This window comes from Nematolebias whitei, chromosome 19, assembly GCF_014905685.2.
Source record: "Nematolebias whitei isolate Nwh7 chromosome 19, NemWhi1, whole genome shotgun sequence".
NCBI lineage: Eukaryota > Metazoa > Chordata > Actinopteri > Cyprinodontiformes > Rivulidae > Nematolebias > Nematolebias whitei.
In genome coordinates this window covers 37,116,510-37,134,405 of record NC_056516.1, presented here as the reverse complement: position 1 = coordinate 37,134,405, position 17,896 = coordinate 37,116,510, and the positions used below count along the sequence as shown (strand labels likewise).

Below are 17,896 nucleotides of genomic sequence, written 5' to 3'. Positions count from 1 at the left end.
TAGTATTTTAATTTTCTCTAAGTGGTTTATTTATGAGAAGAATGTTGGAAAATGAGAAGAAATTTTAAACAAAGTCCACAGATTCTGATTGGACCAGCTTCACTGGAGCTACAGATGAACATAAATAGTTGGATTTTAAGCATAAAAACCAGTGTAAGTCAAAGGTTCTCTATCTGTGTAGGACATGCTATCTATCTGCCTTGAAAATTCTAATTGGATTTACATGTGGTGGTGTGCTTTCTTTGTTAAAAAAAAAAAAAAAAAGGAAATCAAAGAAGGCGTAAACAATTAAGGCTAGTTACTGTACCCTGCAAGAACATGTATGAACCTGGTGTGTGGTGTTACTCACGTATGTGTTAGGGTCCTGCGCCTGGGTCTTGGGAAGAGGGGAGTCACAGTCAGGGCTGTAATGTTCACAGAAGTCATAGGCTGCCTGAGGGTTGGAGGCAATTAACAGTTGCTGAATGTCTCCCTGTGGATAAAAAAAAGATACAAGCACAACTTTTATAAAACTTCATACACAGCTATTCCAGAGTATACACTTTTCTTACAGGGACTTTGTAGAAAAGGGCGTAACAGCAGAGGGTACACCAGAAGAAGTACTATCAGTCATATGCTGGATTAAAATTCTGACCTGGAAAACCTCCTCATCAAGCAGACGAGCTCCAAACACTGTAATACCATTGGTGTCAACCACAGCATTATTGCCACGGGGCAGAGGACGGGTCATCTTCTTCTTGCAGTCCAGCAGCAGTGTCACATTTTTCTTGGAAACAGAGAAAGCAATGCGATGCCACCTAGAGACAAATAGAAGAAAACACAGGCAAACATCCATATAATGACTTCTTCTACCATAAATAACAATAGCACCCAAATCATAAATATTTTCTCAAACATACACAAAATTACTATTTCTAACCACCCACATGACCACAATCATAATCTACACCAGTCACAAACTGGTTGCTGCTGGTTACTGACTTGCCATCAGCCAGGTTGATGCCTTTGAAAAGTGGGTAATCCTCGGGAGCTGGTTTGCCGTTCTGGTCCTCATACAGAAAAACAGGTGAGCGTCCAAGTTCAATGCCCAGTTGCTGGATGCCCTGCTCGCTGTAGATAGAGAGGAGGAAGGCTTGGAGACCAGCTTGGGGTTTGATCAGAGTCATGATGGAGAAGTTCTCTGGGAAACGGCCTATAGAAGGAAATACAGATAATGAAACAAACAAAAAAAAAATATTTATTTGATCAATATTTACCACTTATAGAATGATCTGTGGGTGTTTTTGTTAAGTAGGTAAGAAGGACATGATAAAATTGAATGTATAAATTTGTGCTGTAGAAAGAAAATGGACTGTAGACCGGCCCATACATTCTAGCAAACCTTTTTTTTATCAAGGAAAATAAGAAAAACAAGAAAATGCTTTAGGAACTGATGAAAGAAAATGTAAAAATATAGTTATCAAGAAAGATAAAAGGAAAAAACAAAACTGTAAGGTAAGCAGCATAACAACTATAGTCAACACTAATGTTAAAATTAAAGTGAAGGGGAAAATCCATCAGGATTAACATACATCATCAGATTGTGAAGCTGGCATTAAGATGTGAGCTTATAATAGCAGGCAGGCACAGATGGATCAAGAATGTTAAACAGAAAAACCCTCCAGAAGATCCGGTTTGGCTTTATAGAATTTCTTTTTAACCACATAAGTGGTACTTTCTGTCTTATTTTCTCACTCCAACGAGTCAAACTAAATTCTCAAATTAATGTGTTTAAGACCTTCTACACAATTTACAGTTTTTATACAACAGCACCATATAATTAGTATAGGCCACAAACAGCCTCACTAAGTTAGTTTAAAATACATTCAAGCTGAGGTATATTTAACACAGAAGTATACAAATATACTTTACCTGCGTTATATACAAATCTTAAGCTTACAAACCAATACAGCCACTAAAACTTTACATGATTATTCATAAAAATAAAGAAAAATACTATACGTATTACAACATCTGGGGAGTCACCGAAATTCATTTCAGTAGCATTTTTAGCTAACTTTAGCATATTAGCATTCGTTAGCGGAAAAGTAATTTAAAATGTTTGTATCCGCTCATTTTTGTTATTTCAGAACACATTTGCAAAGTTTAAATCACATATTTACCAGCAGCAGAGTAACATTTACGTGTTTTCCATTCTTATTAAAATTAAATATAAATTTAACAGCAGCTTTTGTGGTCGGTATAAATTAGCCAGCCCTGAAGTTGCCATGGTTACCGACGTGCTCTTCTTCTGTGGTTCATAAAAGTGTAGATGAAAGAAATTCTTGAATGATTGGTTTTAAAGTGTTTTTAGAAACCTATCCTTACAACTTCCACTATACAATGAAAACAATACATGTATAAATGTTTTAATGTATAAATCGAAATTACACTTAATGCTACACAGCACTTGTTAAAATTTGCTTGAGAGAATTTACATTTCCCAAGGAAGGACAGCCAGAAAATAAAATGGTCATTTTGCTTTAATAATAGTCTATGATTTATTTATCATAAATGTTTATGTTTTCTTTGAGGATGTGTCATGGTGGTGCTTATTTTAAGTTGGAGAAATGCTGTGTTTAATGTTACGTGGGTTTTAAAATGCAACCCTAAACTATCGTACAATAAAAATTACAACAGAAAAATGCAATCACACCTTTTTATGTGAAATTACAAAACTTATATTTATATCTAGGACATTTGAGGCCTTGGTGTTCAAACATCCTTTAATAACCACACCAAGAAAAAAAGCAATTTTTTTCCCGGTATATTTTATTTGTGGAAATAATAACAATACTGCTTAACTGCTTATTCATTATTTTTATTTTATTTTAATTTATTTATTTATTTATTTCAGTTGAGTTCAGGGCATGCTTCAATAAGATTATGGGGCAAAATGTGTTCTGGTGTTTAGAACACCAAATAAACAGTGTGGTCTTCATAAAGATTTAGAAAACCACAACATTTATTCAAGCTGAGACCTACCTGAGAAGAGCTGCTTGGTGGGGGCAGAGACCTGGGCCTTCTTGGTGAAACGGAAAGCATGGTCGGGGCTGCTGGAGCGACGGGATGTGCAAAAGCCTGGGACTTTCTTTACGCCTTCAGGGAGAGTGGGAACCTGAAGAGCTCGCAACACATCCACTGGATCTGATAAGGAAAAAAAACAAGTAAAGAAATTCATTACATTGCTTCAAATAAGTATTTTAAATAGATGTTATTCAGCTGAACACACCCTTGTATAAGTTCATTTTTGCATATGGCACTGAACAGATTAAGGATATCATTTAATGATTTAATTATGCAGTAACTCTTGCCAACAAGTTTGCCATTTTACAAATCTTGCTTTGAATAAAGTTTATCTTAAGAATGATCTTAAATATTCTTGCAGAATGGTAGAGAAGGTGTACAGTGTACATTTAGGTATACTGTAAGAAAGAAAGCACTATGCTGGCGCAGATGGGCAACAGTCCAAACAACATACAGTATTTGAACCACCAATGTAGGGTGGGTACAGCAAAGCTCAGTTTACATCAGAACGGAGACTGCGCTCTCTGTTCTGCTCACATTTTTAAGCAGCTGGAACAAGTGGCTGTTGATGTGAAACTGCTGAGTCAAATAAAGATTTCGTTGACATCACATAATCATTTCACATCCTAATTTCACATCTACGAACAATCAGAAATAATGAAATGCACACAAATGTCAATGATGCAGCTAACATACTGTAGCACACACACACAAAGGAGCAGGCAGACTGTCGTCACTTTCACACACCGAGGTCAACCAGTCTGTTTCTCTGCTTTCAGTCTGAACTTGGGTTTAACCTTGTTGACTTTCTCAGATTGCTCCAAAAGGCAGTGTGGCTGTCTGTCACACTTCAGGTAAAAACATATCTTTTAAAGTTAAGAAAAATGAATTTATTTGATTGCAACTTCGTAAATTAAAATAAAAGTTTGAACCAAGAAGAGCAGAGAGAAATCAAACACACTGTAACAAGGTATCTGCAAATATTTCCTGCCTTTTGAGAATGCTTAATTGTTCTTTTTTATGTCTAAGATATGTATAAGTTTATGAGATCTATACATCTGCATTTACTCCCATTAGTTAACTTAACATAATTCAAACAGTTTCTCATTGTCCAGACTGTACATTGTTTTATACATTTCTAAATCGTGCTTGGTTTTTTTTTAAACCGTTCATTAAAAAAAGATTTCATTTTATTTCTGTGGCTGCTGTGCCCCCTGCAGTCTAATTCAAGATGGAAAGATAAAAATGTGTGACATCAATTTGCTCCATAAAAAAAGACGTATACACGGCAACAATTAGCAAATTAAGCAAATTTGAAATTAATATACAGTAGTGTAATTATTTTTCCAGAAGACTGAGATTTTAAAATGAACTAAAACAGGAACATGAGTTCACCTCTTCCTGAACTTATTTGTCCTCAATCTGTGTTTGAGCTGAACCAGAGAGCTAATTTAGTCGTTAACAGCCAATTAAATTCATTTACAGCCAGCCCTGCTGTGGTACTTCCCACAATAAACTCGTCAGGTCACTGATGCATTCCCCTGGTAAAAACTACATCACACCATGCAATGATCAAACCCAGGCTACTTTCATTTTCTTTAGGTAGCCACAATTATAAACATATTCAAGTGTTGTAGCAAGAAAAACAAATACAGTTATGGAGGAATCGTGTAATTACACCCCTCAGATTTGAAATGCTCGACCAAGCAGCACCTGACCAAAACACAAGTGTCTATCAGAAATGATCTCAAGTTGGCACTTGTGACATCAGTCACAAAAGCAAAAACTGGAAGAATGTACTGGTATAACCTAGGAGTGATCCTGCTTTCACTGCATTCTAAAATATTTCTAAGGGATTATGTTTGAATCTTATGCAAAACTTCCTTGTTTTTGTTCTCAAATCTCCCTGTCCCCATCAGAGGTGCTTATGTTTAGGTGACACCCAGGGTTTTAGAGTTAACAGTTAGTCAAACGGACCCACAAATGGTAATATTTATTCAGAGAGGCTAAATGCTACAATAATATTGCTGCTGGGCGTCTAGACCACAGCCTATTAATGTCATCCTGCATCAGAGAGAAAAAGGAAGAAGAGGACAGAAATAGGAAGAAACAATATAGATGAGATATCAGGTAGAGCGAAAATAGGAAATGGTGTGTTAATGTAGAAGAAAATGGACAAAAAAAGAAAAAGGAGAGTAGAAATGAGAGTTATACAAGTTGGTGCGATTTTAATTGAACCATCCCATGCAGAAAATCCGAGAAAATTTTGCATAAAAGTGTAATTTAACAGAAAACTGGTTAGTTAAGAAACATGCAAACAGATGACAGTTCAAACAGAAAATTATCTATACTTTAAAAGAGTGGCTTAACAGTCCTAATTTTCAGAAGGTATATTTGTTATCCACGAAACTCATAATCAGTGGGCAAAATCAACATTTGACGTCTGAATTCTTTTTAAAAACTAAATTCTTTTGCACATTTGCAAGTGAACACTGAGCTTGAAATGTAGAAGGAAGGAGATGAGGTAGAGTTTGAGAGAGAAAGGTTCATGCAAAGTTGGAGTGTGTAAGTGTTTTAAGGGGGGTTAGAAGTGACAGTAGACAGCATGGTTCTGCAACGGTAGGGTCCTGGATCAGATTGCAGCATGAGCTCCCCCAGTATGTCCAGTACAATGCGCTGCTCTGTTCCCTGTTCTCTGCCCAGCTCACATCTGCAGACGAGGAGGCCCTTCCTGCCTGGAGGACCACAATCACTACCAAAACACACCCTTAAAAAACAACACACGAGGGTGCAGACGGCACAGGCATACGTGCACACCTCTCAGGATGAGTGACACAAATTAAAGTAGACAAGGTAGAAAAACAGACGGCTGAGATGCACAAACTCACTCTCTTTACCTTTTTTCTCCCTCATTGTTTAAGCATAAGCACTCACAGATGGTTTCAGATGTTTGATGCAAGTGTGGACCAATTACACGGCTGTCATTAAGACAGGAAACAGGTTTTCAGGCACGTGAGAACACAGCCAGGGCTGAATGTAAGAAGAAGTTGGACTAAATGATTGGCTAAAGTCCAATAAAAAGACAATTTTCCCAAGAAAATTATTAAAATGATCCTGTTTTACTCTTGTTGGAAACACATTTACACAATGAACTTCATTCACCTATTTTTTCAACACTGAATCTGTACATTTTCCTACAATGCGATTTATAAAATATAAATGCATTGATCAAAAGATGAGTTACAACATCAAATTTAGTTTATTTCCATTGATATCAAGGATTAAACTGTCAATTTTATCAGCAGACTGTTGTATTTTTTCTAAATCAAAGCAAACTCTAATTCTTTAACAACTAGAACTTATTTAACTTGTAATGATAATTTATTAAACATGTGTATATTTCAGAAATTAGGCTTTATTCAGGCCATTAAAGCTGATTTAAAAGTGATCCAAGATAATATGATTTTTTAATGTAAAATAGAGCGTTGTGCTATGATGTAGCTGAGACTGAAACAATCCTGTCACCGTTGTACTGTAACACTGTCAGTCGCACTGAACCACAACTGACCAAACGTGCTCACCACTATTTAATCACAACCTTACAGAAAATGTTAAAATATATAAAAGGTACACAGGGCGGCTTTTAAGCTGTAAAATAAGGTATGCAGTTAAAACTGCAGTACAGTATGTTTCTGAGATTCATTGAAGCTGCAGTTCTACAGAGCTGTCACAAGATGGCGCTAACCTGATTTCATTATCTTGTCTTGAACAGTAGAGAGCAGAGAACCTGACACCCCCCCCCCCACACACACACACACACACACACACACACATTTCCAAACACAGTTAGATGGTCTTACAAGAATAAGGAAAAGATGACAAGTGTAATTGTAAGAACACAGGTGCATGTTCTCCATATGCACGTGTGGGTTTGGTTCTCCGGTTTCCTCCCACAGACCAAAAACATGCATGTTAGGCTAAATTGTCTCTAGGTGTGAGTGAAAGTGTGAATGGCTGTTTGTCTCTGTGTGTCCCCTGTGATGGACTTGTGACCTGTCCAGCCTCTCCCAGTATAACTGCTGGAAATAGTCACCAGCTCCCTGTGACCCAGAAAAAAAAAGAAGCTACAGAAAATAGATGAATGTTCATTTTGTTGAAACCGCAACACAAAGCAGTTGGATGCATAAATCTGAGCCTGTGTGTTAATAGTTTTTTTTTCCTTCTTCTTTCAGCTGCTCCCTAAGGGGTCGCCACAGCGAACTAACTCGCACGAACACTTGCCAATTATTTTTACACCGGCTTCCCTTCCTGACGCAACCACAGACCACCGAGCTACCACAGCCCTCTCTGTGGAGCAGAGAGCTGCCATCCAGGGCACCCGGGGGGAGCAGATGGTGGGGTTAAGAGCCTTGCTCAAGGGCACAGAGTGGGACAAATGAGGGTGGAGGCAGGGTGCTTCACTTTTTCCACCCACATTTTGATGTTGCCGGTACGAGCAGTTGAACCGGCGACCTTCCAATCACAGGCCCACCTTCTCTAACCTCTGCACCACCACTCCTTTATTGAAGCAAATTGGCAAAGTGGAGATAGCTGGTTAGCCCATAGCCAACATGAGACCCTGAAAATAATGAGAAGGATGTTTCATTGTTCTATTAATTTTATCTATCAATTATTTTTAAAATAGTCTGTAGATTGTTGAAAAGATCTAATGAAAAGATGTCTACCTATCTGTTAAATGTTATATATACTGTATTTCTGTATTGCATCCTTTGTATGGACACAGACTCACACACCTCAACACATAACTCACTTATTATCATTGCAAAGTTTACTTCAAAGGAAAATCTTCATATCCTCTAATACTAAATTTTTGTGTGATACGTAGATGCTTGTGCATGTGTGTGTGCACATGCAGCCTTTCCTTTTCTGGCACAACTTTGCCAAATACCAGACACACACTCCAGCTGACACTCTGACCCATCACCTCTCACCTTTACACAACATCCACATTGTTAGACGCACGGAGCGAGAGGAGCGTGTTATATTGACGACAGGTCAACAAGGCCGGTGGTTCAAACTCATTTTTACTCTCTGTCCCAACACTTCTCCTCCTCTCACCATCATTACCAAGACTAAACTGTTTAAAGAGACTCATGCAAGAAAAGGAAATGATGCCAGATGTCCTAAAAGCACAATCAGTCCACTATAAACATTTTTTTTTATGAACAACTGTAAACTAAACTCCAGTTGTTCCTCGATCACCAGCTGGTCTTTCATCCACCCAGTCAACCACATTGGTAAGAAGAACGAGCAAAACTCAGGCTGCAGGTTGTAATTTTCAACGTGGACATCTGTAGTTATGAATTTATTTTTAATGTCTTGTGCACTCAGACAGAAAACCTACTCTGAGTCTCTATGCTTTACAAAGGGAGGTATTACAATTTACATGATGTTAGAAGTTAAGGGTTTAGTTTGTCAGTGTGGGTTTAATTTTACATGCAGATGTTCCAACATGTGACAATGTCTGAGGAGCTGTACAGGTAGAGAAAAAAAAAATCACAGAAGTATAAATGTAAGAACTCTAAACTAAATGCATCACAACTTGTATAAAATACATATTTAGAAAATCCGAAGGGAATAAAAGAGTAAATCCAATAGAAAACAGCAGCTTATTTACAGTACAAAAGTAAGTAAAAACCAAAATATACTGCAAAAAAAATAAAAAAAATAAATAGGAGTTGCAAGAACATTGAAGAAGACATACAAAGACATTTTCCACAGAGTCTAAGAAAACACTGTTGTCTCCATGTGAACCAAACACTGAGTAATTAGAGCGTGTAAAAATATCTAAATATAGCTGGTGACTAAGTATTTTTATTGTGTTTAATCAAGATCATAGCTGAATGTGTCTCCCTACAGTATCAGACCGTCTCCTCAACTTGTTCTCATTAAAATGTTTCTGTTTTTATGTTTTTAACAGACCAATATCTCCTCATTTTAAATAAATAATTTGAACAGCCACAAGGAAAAGCACAACTTTTCTACAAACAACTTTACGCACGTTCTGAATAGCTTTAACTACCTCTGTACCCCCCTTCAAATACTATTACTAGTTTTTTTTCCTCCTGATGAATCTGGTTGGTCATGGCCTACAAATACAGTACTACAGCTGCCTGTGTGCCATTATGTGGGCCGTGCCAGTCTATATGTGCCCCACTGATGATGCCGACATGTTTTATCGTGCAGTCTTGTGCGGTTTTGTGAATGTAGGCTGCAGGCTGAGTTTGGATCAGAGGGTGGATACGGACACCACAATGCCCATATGGGACTGGAGCACCCTAACCACCAGAGAGTCAGAACTTCCCTGCACCGTACCGTCACGTGCACCAGATATTTAGTAAAGGTACAAATTAGACGACCGATGAGCACACAAGCTCACTTACTCTTTAACCTTTTTATATGTAGGGTGCCACAGCTGAACTTACAGAATAATTTAAAAATAACTTGCTGCTAAGAGGTGAAATGTCTAAAGAATAAATAAGAGTTCTATCAGGGAAAGCAAAAAACTTTTAAAGCATGTTTTCAGATTCCAATTTTTTTAAATTTAGTATTTCCTACTAAAGGAGCAGACATAGATCTAAAAATGTGCAGCTGATATGATTGTTAACATCAAACACACCAAAGAGGTGACAAGACAGACTTACTGTGTGTTAAAGACAGCTATAAGATCATAAAGCCGGCACTTTATGAGAATCAGTCAGTCTGGAAATCCCCACATGAGAAATATGTCTAGCATTCTGGGAGGTTTTTATGTATTTAGCTGCAGTAACAAGTGTGCAGAGGTGGTGTACAAAGAGGAGTTTGAGAAGCTGGGACATGTTTGTCAGCTTTTATTGTTACAGTTTCTGTATTGTTCATTGAAAACTGCTAATTTCAGACTAATTCAGTTCAATTAACTGTATTCATGTAGTGAAAAATCACAAAAAAGTTATATCAAGGGATGAAAAAGGCAAAAAAAAAGGTTAATATATTTTACCTTTGCATAATTTGTAGATGAGAAATGCAATTTACTACAGGTGAGTTGAAAATCCTTGCCATTGGATATTTGAAAGCCCATTACTTATTTACTTAATTACTTACTCAAGTACTTACTTATTTACTTACTTATTTACTTACATACTTATTTACTTACTTACATTCTTGTTGTTATTTTTGCTCTTTCTTTATTAATCTGTGTTCATAACTTAAACCCTTTAGACACATTCTATTTAACAGGTAATCATTATATATAAACTTTAGTTAGAATGCTTCCACTTCTTTAAGCTTAATTTTAAAAATGTAAAAAAAAAAAAATGTTTATTGTATGTTGTCTTTCTGGCTGTTTTTTCAGGATGTTTCTACTTCTTTAACCCAAAGCATGCTGGGAAACTCAGCAGTTAACCAGATCAATTTTTAAGTATAATTTAGAGATTAATTTAAAAGTGAATTGTTTTCTTATAACAATATGAGATACAGTTCTAAATTTCTGTAGCAGGATATTTAAAGTGCAAAGGTAAAAAATAATTATAAGCTTCACTACAGTTATTTATTTTAAAGAATACCATTTGACATTAAATTTCCTGTTGATGCTCAAGAATCCAGATAAATCTAAAAAGGTTGAGTCTGGTCCTCTGGACGGGTTCTTCTTTGATGAAACATTTCAGCTTTTATCCAGAAGACTTCTTCAGTCTGCACAGACTGACTCCCTGCTCACAGGGTGCAGGTGCCTTTCTAACAGTAGTCACCGTGCAAGAGGTGGGGGACACCCTGGACAGTGCCCAAGTCCAGCACACGGACACATAGAGACAAATGACACAAACAACCATTCACACTCTCACACACCCAGGAGCAATTTAGATTTACCCATGAACCAAACATGCAGGTTTTTGTTCTGTGGAAGGGAATCAGAGTACCTGGAGAAAACCTGTGTCTGCACTGTACATATATCTGGAAATATGATGCACATTAAGATTTTATATTAAAACACACAGCTGGCCTCTGCGACCTCCTGCATAACCTTCCAGCAAAATAACAGTGACTGGGAATAGCATCCTACACAGACAGCCTGTCATTATGAAGTTGGCACGCTCGCCTGCCATCACTGTACATCCTCTACTAAAACAGACAGTCTGGAAGGAATAACTATCCTCACAAACAAACCACTAAATCATCCCTCGTAAAACTAAGGAAAAAGGAAAAACTACTCATTCTGTTCCTTCATGTCTGCGCTGCTAATGTGGTTTTGTCTAAAAGACGCTTCTCAAAGTTTACATTTTGTGGGAATGTCGTGCCTTAAAACCGAGGCCTGAAGGTGTTAAATCATATTTCACTTTTGACTTCTGGGTGTTTTCTCCTTTCAACCACCGTCTGAGTTTTAACTTGATGGATGGATCCACAAAACGATTGACAGCAAAGGTGTTGAGCAAAGTCACAGTTACTGAGCTGAAAAGACGCGTCAGCAGTCCTGAAAGAGGCTCTGTGAGCAGGGAACATTTTTTATACATTAAACTTTATGTCAGAGACAGTTACACAGAGAGGAAATATAAAATGAGAAGAAAATCCCATAATAATTTAATTGAGTCGACATTCAGACATGCTGGTAATTACACATTCAGCTTTCCATTTTGGTAAAGTGTGTAAACTGGCAGACATTATCTGGCAACACAAACCAGTTTGTTTGCCATGAACTTTTAGGATGATTTCCACAACCAACACACCCATTTTGTATGAGACTTTGTTAAATTTAGAGGTGAGCTTTATGAAGATTTATAAATCCTGGCACAGGTGGGGTAATCTGAGTACATATAGAATAAAAGCAAAAGGACAACAGGTATTTGGCAACTTAAAAAATAATTGCTCTTAATTTTTTAAGTTCTTGTCGAAGTAAATTGTAATGATGATGTTCACAACATTTCAAATTTGTACTATAGTGATAAATTGATGAACAAAAGCACCTGATTGGCAGAGATTACAAAACAGGACAGTAAAACTTATTGTCCGTTTTGCATTTAGCTGATTTTTTTTTGTTTTAACGAGTCAATAGTTGTCATTAAACCCTTCTAGGGGTACATTTGAATGACCAGATGACCAATAGATCTACCGTCTACTGAAATGGGACACCTTACCAGTGTGTCAGGAGTTTCTGACCTTGAATGGGAAATTAAAAAAACTGAGCCACAGTGTAAGTCTTAGGGCACATATGTCAAATTCAAGGCCCAGGGGCCAAATGTGGCCCTTGTTGACATCTTATCTGGCCCCCAAGATGTTATTTTAAACGTAAAATACTTTTTTCACTTGAATTTATTCAGTAATCTTCGATTATGACGTCAAAAGTGCAACAGAAAACATTAAATGAGACCAACCAAACTCTTTTTGAGGAACCTGCAACCAAGAAAATGTGTTAAGTATCTGATTTGAGTTAATGTAGATTCTGAAACTGGCCCTTAGCTTGAAAAAGCTTTTAATTTTGGCCCCCGTTTGTAAATGAGTTTGACACCCCTGTCTTAGGGTAAATTGAAGAAATATGGACTTTAACTACTAATCAACTAAACTAAAAGGCTATCTAAGGCTACTAATCACTAAATCCACGTGGTTCCCTGAGAAAATGGTGATGAAGCAGTGGAAACACAACAGTACAAGGTTAAAGATGTCAGTGTAAGTCACACCAGCAGAAGACTAAAATGCCACACATTCCCATCCCAGGACCGAGCTGTTGCTCTGCCTCCACGTATAGTAGCTCTATTCACCGGCACCGACGCAGAATGAGAGGGACGGCAGGGTTGTGTTATGTTATGTTTAGCCAGAATGAGACAGACTGCCCTTTGAGAACCCCTCTGCTTTGAAATGAGGTTAAGGAACATCCATGTCAAGAAAATATCGCCCTCTGATTTTCTCCTCCGTGGAACAAAACCCAGCTTTCATGCCTTTCTGGGCCCGCAGCTTTCTGGATAATGGCTTCACCTCGTCTTTTCCTCCCCCCTTCATTCTCTCACAGAAGAACAAATAAACATGTGACATTCTGACCACTTTTTTCTCTAAATAGGTTTTTCACTGCCTGGGTGGGGCGCTGTCACAATTTACACCCACATCTGCTTCTGCACCATAGTGCACGCTCACACTGTGTACGCATTTGTCCAGTGCTCCGGATCAATGCAGGGACAGAGACTGGACACACGTTTACAGATAACAGGAGTGTTTAAACACAGATTCCTCCAACCAAACCAAACACTACTTCTTTAAGCGTACTTTAAGTTACGAGATGTTGTCTGCTCGACGTGCAGCACACAGAAGCACATTCACGCAGATGAAGCATTTCCACACCCCGAGCTGTGAGAAAACATCCATAGCTTACGAATACACAAACACAACTGTACAAAGCACACATAGATGTGAAGACACTATAAGCTTTCACTCCTAAACCCCTGCCACGGAGGTGCTCTGCCGCATAGCTACCTATTCATAAAGAGCAAAAGTGTCTCTGGCTTTCACCTCCTGATTACACACAGGAGACCACAGGAAGGTGCAGCCGCCCAATATGAAGCTGAAAATGTTGCCAGAATATACCAATAAAAATAATTTACAAACAAACCTAACTGTGCAGTTTATAGCAATTGTCTACAAGCTGTCCAAACTAACTAAAACGTATATAACTTCTAAAGAAAATATTGGATATTTTAAGAAAGTGGTTGTGGAAAAAAAACTGGTTCACGATTAAAATTGACACGTCGTGTCGTTGCCACACATTCATTACAGTCCTATGAAAAGAAATGTACTTAGATTTGTCAAAAGGAGCTTATGTAGTGGAATAAAGATAATTTAGTTGAGTTTGCTGAAAAATGTGACCAGTTAGGTTGAACTGATGAAGACTCAGGTGAAGAGAATCAAGAATAAATGGGTTCTCTGTGGCAGAAACAGCTCAAAGACAACTAGTGGTGCGTCAGGGAACTACACTGCATGCAGATTATTCCAGGGTCCACTATTCTACAGCCTGTGGGAAGTGAGAGGATAGGAGGGTAAAACATATATAATCACAAACTCAAGTAATTCTGATCATTTGTAACCTCACAGGGAGTTCACAATCTTCTGCAGCTATCGCTTGGAACTGATCGTATTAAGCGTATTAGTTTCCAAGATTAGTTCTTCTTCCAATAGTTTTATAGTACATGTAAAACCTGATGTTCAAAACTTATTAAAAATGCTTCATTAGCATAACTTTTAATGAGATCCCTCCTCCTCTGAAGGCAGTGATGGACAGACTGGTGCACAGGCTGAGCTGGTAAACAGTTGGCAACGTGCACTCTTGATTCAGAGCACACAATTCACGCATTGTACAAAAAATACTCACTAAAAATATTACAAACAATCCATTACAAAAGTGACAAAATAAATAATAGCAAGTGTTTGTACTTCATGTCCCTCTCCAGATAAAGAGGGGTGAAGACTCCTGATAATAATAAAAAAGGCAATACATAAAAAAAAAAATCTAATCCAGTTAAATTTAAATATAAAAATCAATTACAACAATGTAAAATCCTGCATTGAAGACTTTTAAATTATGATTCTAACTTCAGATTTATCAAGATCTGTCAGCCTGGATCAGCTCAGACAAGAAAATAATAATTTGACAGGGGGGGAAAAAAAGCATTAATTGAAATGAACGTTTATTTTAATTAGCTTATAGGAAACATATTTAACACCTGAATAGCCCCGTTTGTGACCACTATCACATTTGTACATGTATCAATTAATACTTTTAAACTGACAAACCAGAAATTAGCACTTATTGCATTGTTAGTTTTTCAGGTCTGAGCCTAAAACTTTTCAAACAATCAAATCTCACCAAATCTCACAGATAATGCACTTGACAAAAGACACAGTCCAGTCAGAAAGCAAACTCAAATTAAAAACTTAAGTTACCCAGGCAGGTTGTTGGAATTTGACCAAAGTGCACAAAGCATAAACTTCTAGCTCAGGTCTCCGTGCAACAAATACCAAAGAGGTTTACATATTTGGATACCGTGGGGCCCACCGTCGCGGGGTATTATTTACCACATTCTTCGAGGAAAGCCTAAAGAAGCAAGTCAGGTGCGCCACTGTCCGATAATATATGATGCGCGTATTCATTACGCACACAGTTAATCCGATTAGACGTAACGAGGAAGAAGAAGTTAAGCACAAAAAAGCAACAACAAAGATGTAATTCAAGTCTCAAGATCATAAAGTGTCTCACCTGCAAGAGCCGAAGTCGTTTGGCTCAGGGCGAGCGCCACAATAACCAGGACAAAGGAGGAGAAATCCATGCGCAAGGGTCTCCGTTTCTTCCGGAAAGGACAATCTGGAATATCCATAGTGTTGCAGTAGTTTGCCGGCCTGGTTGAGCTGTAAATGTAGGATCTGGGGGGTGTTATCCTCCCACAGAAAGCCAGCCGTGGAGGGGAGCCCGACTGTACCTTCTGCGAGGCAGCAGACAAAAAGTCACGCCTCTGGAGACGTCTTCACCTCTCACCAGGAGACTTTCCTTGATGGGTTACCGAAAGTATGTGTTGATGCATAAAACCTGCACACTAAAATGGGTACGGGGTTGATAAATGTGTTTAATTTTAACGTTTAACCCCTTAGTGCTGAAGCCCCATTGAGTCAGATTGGGTACGAGTACCCAAAGTGGAGAGAGCAGCAGAGAGAGACCTGGAATCACCCTCTCTCTCCTTCCCTCTCCCCTTCTTACTTTCTCACACGGAGAATGAAAGCGCGCGCGTGTGTGGAGTGAGAGAGTGATTGGCAAAGAGGCAGACAGATCAAAAAGAGGGCGTGCGTAATTGCGCGCTCTGATGTACAGGAGAGAGTTTATGGGTGCGAACTAAACATGTTAATGAGGCATTTATCAGCGCGCACACGCACCAATCACGTGCTTGATTGTGGTTTGAGGTTGCTCAGAGGGAAGGCAGAGGTGAAAAAATATTTCTACTCGATTCTGATTCACTCAAAAATATAAATTTACTGAAAATGGCTGCTAAAGCGTTTTCTCACATATTACCCATCACCCCGTGCGTTTCTGGCTGCCTCGGCACTTCGAGCAGAACTTCAGGTAAACCTGGACACGAGACAGCTGGACCGAGTTGAGCAACAGAAATGAGTGAGCGCTGAGTCAACCAATCAGACTTCTGTCCGCACCACTGACCACGCCCCCTTCATCAAGTCCAGGAGTTCCTTCGATCTGATTGGTCAGTTTTATGTGACCTGTTGAAGCATCTGCTCAGGTATTGAAACTGGAAGAGAAAAATAAATAAAAGGTCCTACAGATGATCAGTTTGGATGTAACAAATTAAATAAATGGAAATTATTATTTTTTTCTTACAGCTTACACAATGAAGGCTTTGTTAAAAATGTGTGCTGATAATTGAGACAAAATTATAACATTGTAAACATTGTTTAGCTACCAAATTTGAATGAATGACAAAAAAAAATAATTTTTTTTTCAGATTCAGCTAAACACACATACAAACACTGGTTCAGTTACTCCTAAAAGAAGTGAGGAGGAGCTGCTTTTATTGCATATCAAACAATCTGCATTTATACAAATCAAAAATAACTCGCACAAACTGACAACTTGTGTTGAACCTCACAGCAATCTTTAGTCTCTGTGTCTGCAGCAAAAACCACATATTTAAAATAAATGCCTTTTCCCTTCAAACATATTAAACAGAAGGCCTTTTTGACCAAAAATAAGTTTTGTTTTATTTTCTAATAAAGGATTACGACACCCTGGAACAATATAACTTTTGTAAAATAAAACAGTAGGTCAGTTTTTGCAGCACATGCAATAAAATAATCAGATGATTTAAGTGTTTATTTTTTCTTAAAACATTTATTACAATTAAAATGTAAAACATAATTCAATCTTCTTTACATTAAATACGTAATGACAAGATAACAAACTTCATATATGCTGCAAACACTTAAAAGCGTCTTCTCTGTCATGTTCAAAGGTCTTCGGTGTGCCCAGCCGTCTACCTTTTAAATGTTTCTGCATTTTCAAAGCCCATAGTTAGTCACTTTCTTTGAATGCAGACTTCACATCCAGAGAGCAGCAATTAACCCTAATTATCCCTTGATGCTCTACACCGCTCACAACCTTACCACCTTTTCATTTCTTCCCCCATTTGTGTTGTATTTTCTGAGGGGTGTGTTTGCAATCTGTGGTACTTTCCAAGATAACTCCCCCATTATAATCCATTCTGGGGGCTTAGCAACAAAAGCAAAGAAAAGGGAAAAACAAATATTTTGTTTACCCGAAGACTGGATCGAGAAAAATTAGAAGCTGTGAGCTACTTCAAATGAGCTTTCAACTAAATTAAAAATCTGTGACTACACTGAAGCAACCAATCTTTTTTAAATATTGATTTTTTTTAATGATAAATGAATAAACGGTAAATAAGAAGCTTGAAATTTCTGTGGTTTATCAATCTTTCAATAGACAAAAATAAAATTTACCTTTTTTAATTTAGTCTTAGGAGGCAGTAAATCAGATTAACGTTCTCTCTTCTGACAAACGCAAATTACATTGTATTTTATTTGAGTGCACAATGCATTTTGTTTAATCTAGAGATTTAAATTTTTTATTTTTATTGTATGTATATGAGCTTGACGACTGCCAAACGAAGGAAACATGTCACTCAATCATGACAGACTAAAGTGATTGTGCTCTGGAGAAAAATCACTGCAGTGATTCATTTCGTAACATTCCTCCAGGTGGCTGCACCCAGGAAACACGAGAAAAACCAGCACAGCCTTC

At 37.8% G+C, this 17,896-nt stretch overlaps 1 protein-coding gene across 1 annotated transcript in view; it reads right to left on the bottom strand.

Annotated features, from left to right (window-relative positions):
- Positions 1-15,607, bottom strand: part of col11a2 (collagen, type XI, alpha 2) — a 40,698-nt gene extending 25,091 nt beyond the window's left edge. The window contains 5 exon segments of the mRNA XM_037693094.1: positions 350-472; positions 635-797; positions 982-1,192; positions 3,025-3,186; positions 15,335-15,607. Coding sequence (XP_037549022.1) covers positions 350-472; positions 635-797; positions 982-1,192; positions 3,025-3,186; positions 15,335-15,452 — 777 coding nt within the window. The 5' untranslated portion in view covers positions 15,453-15,607.
- Between the last annotated feature and the right edge of the window lie 2,289 nt (positions 15,608-17,896).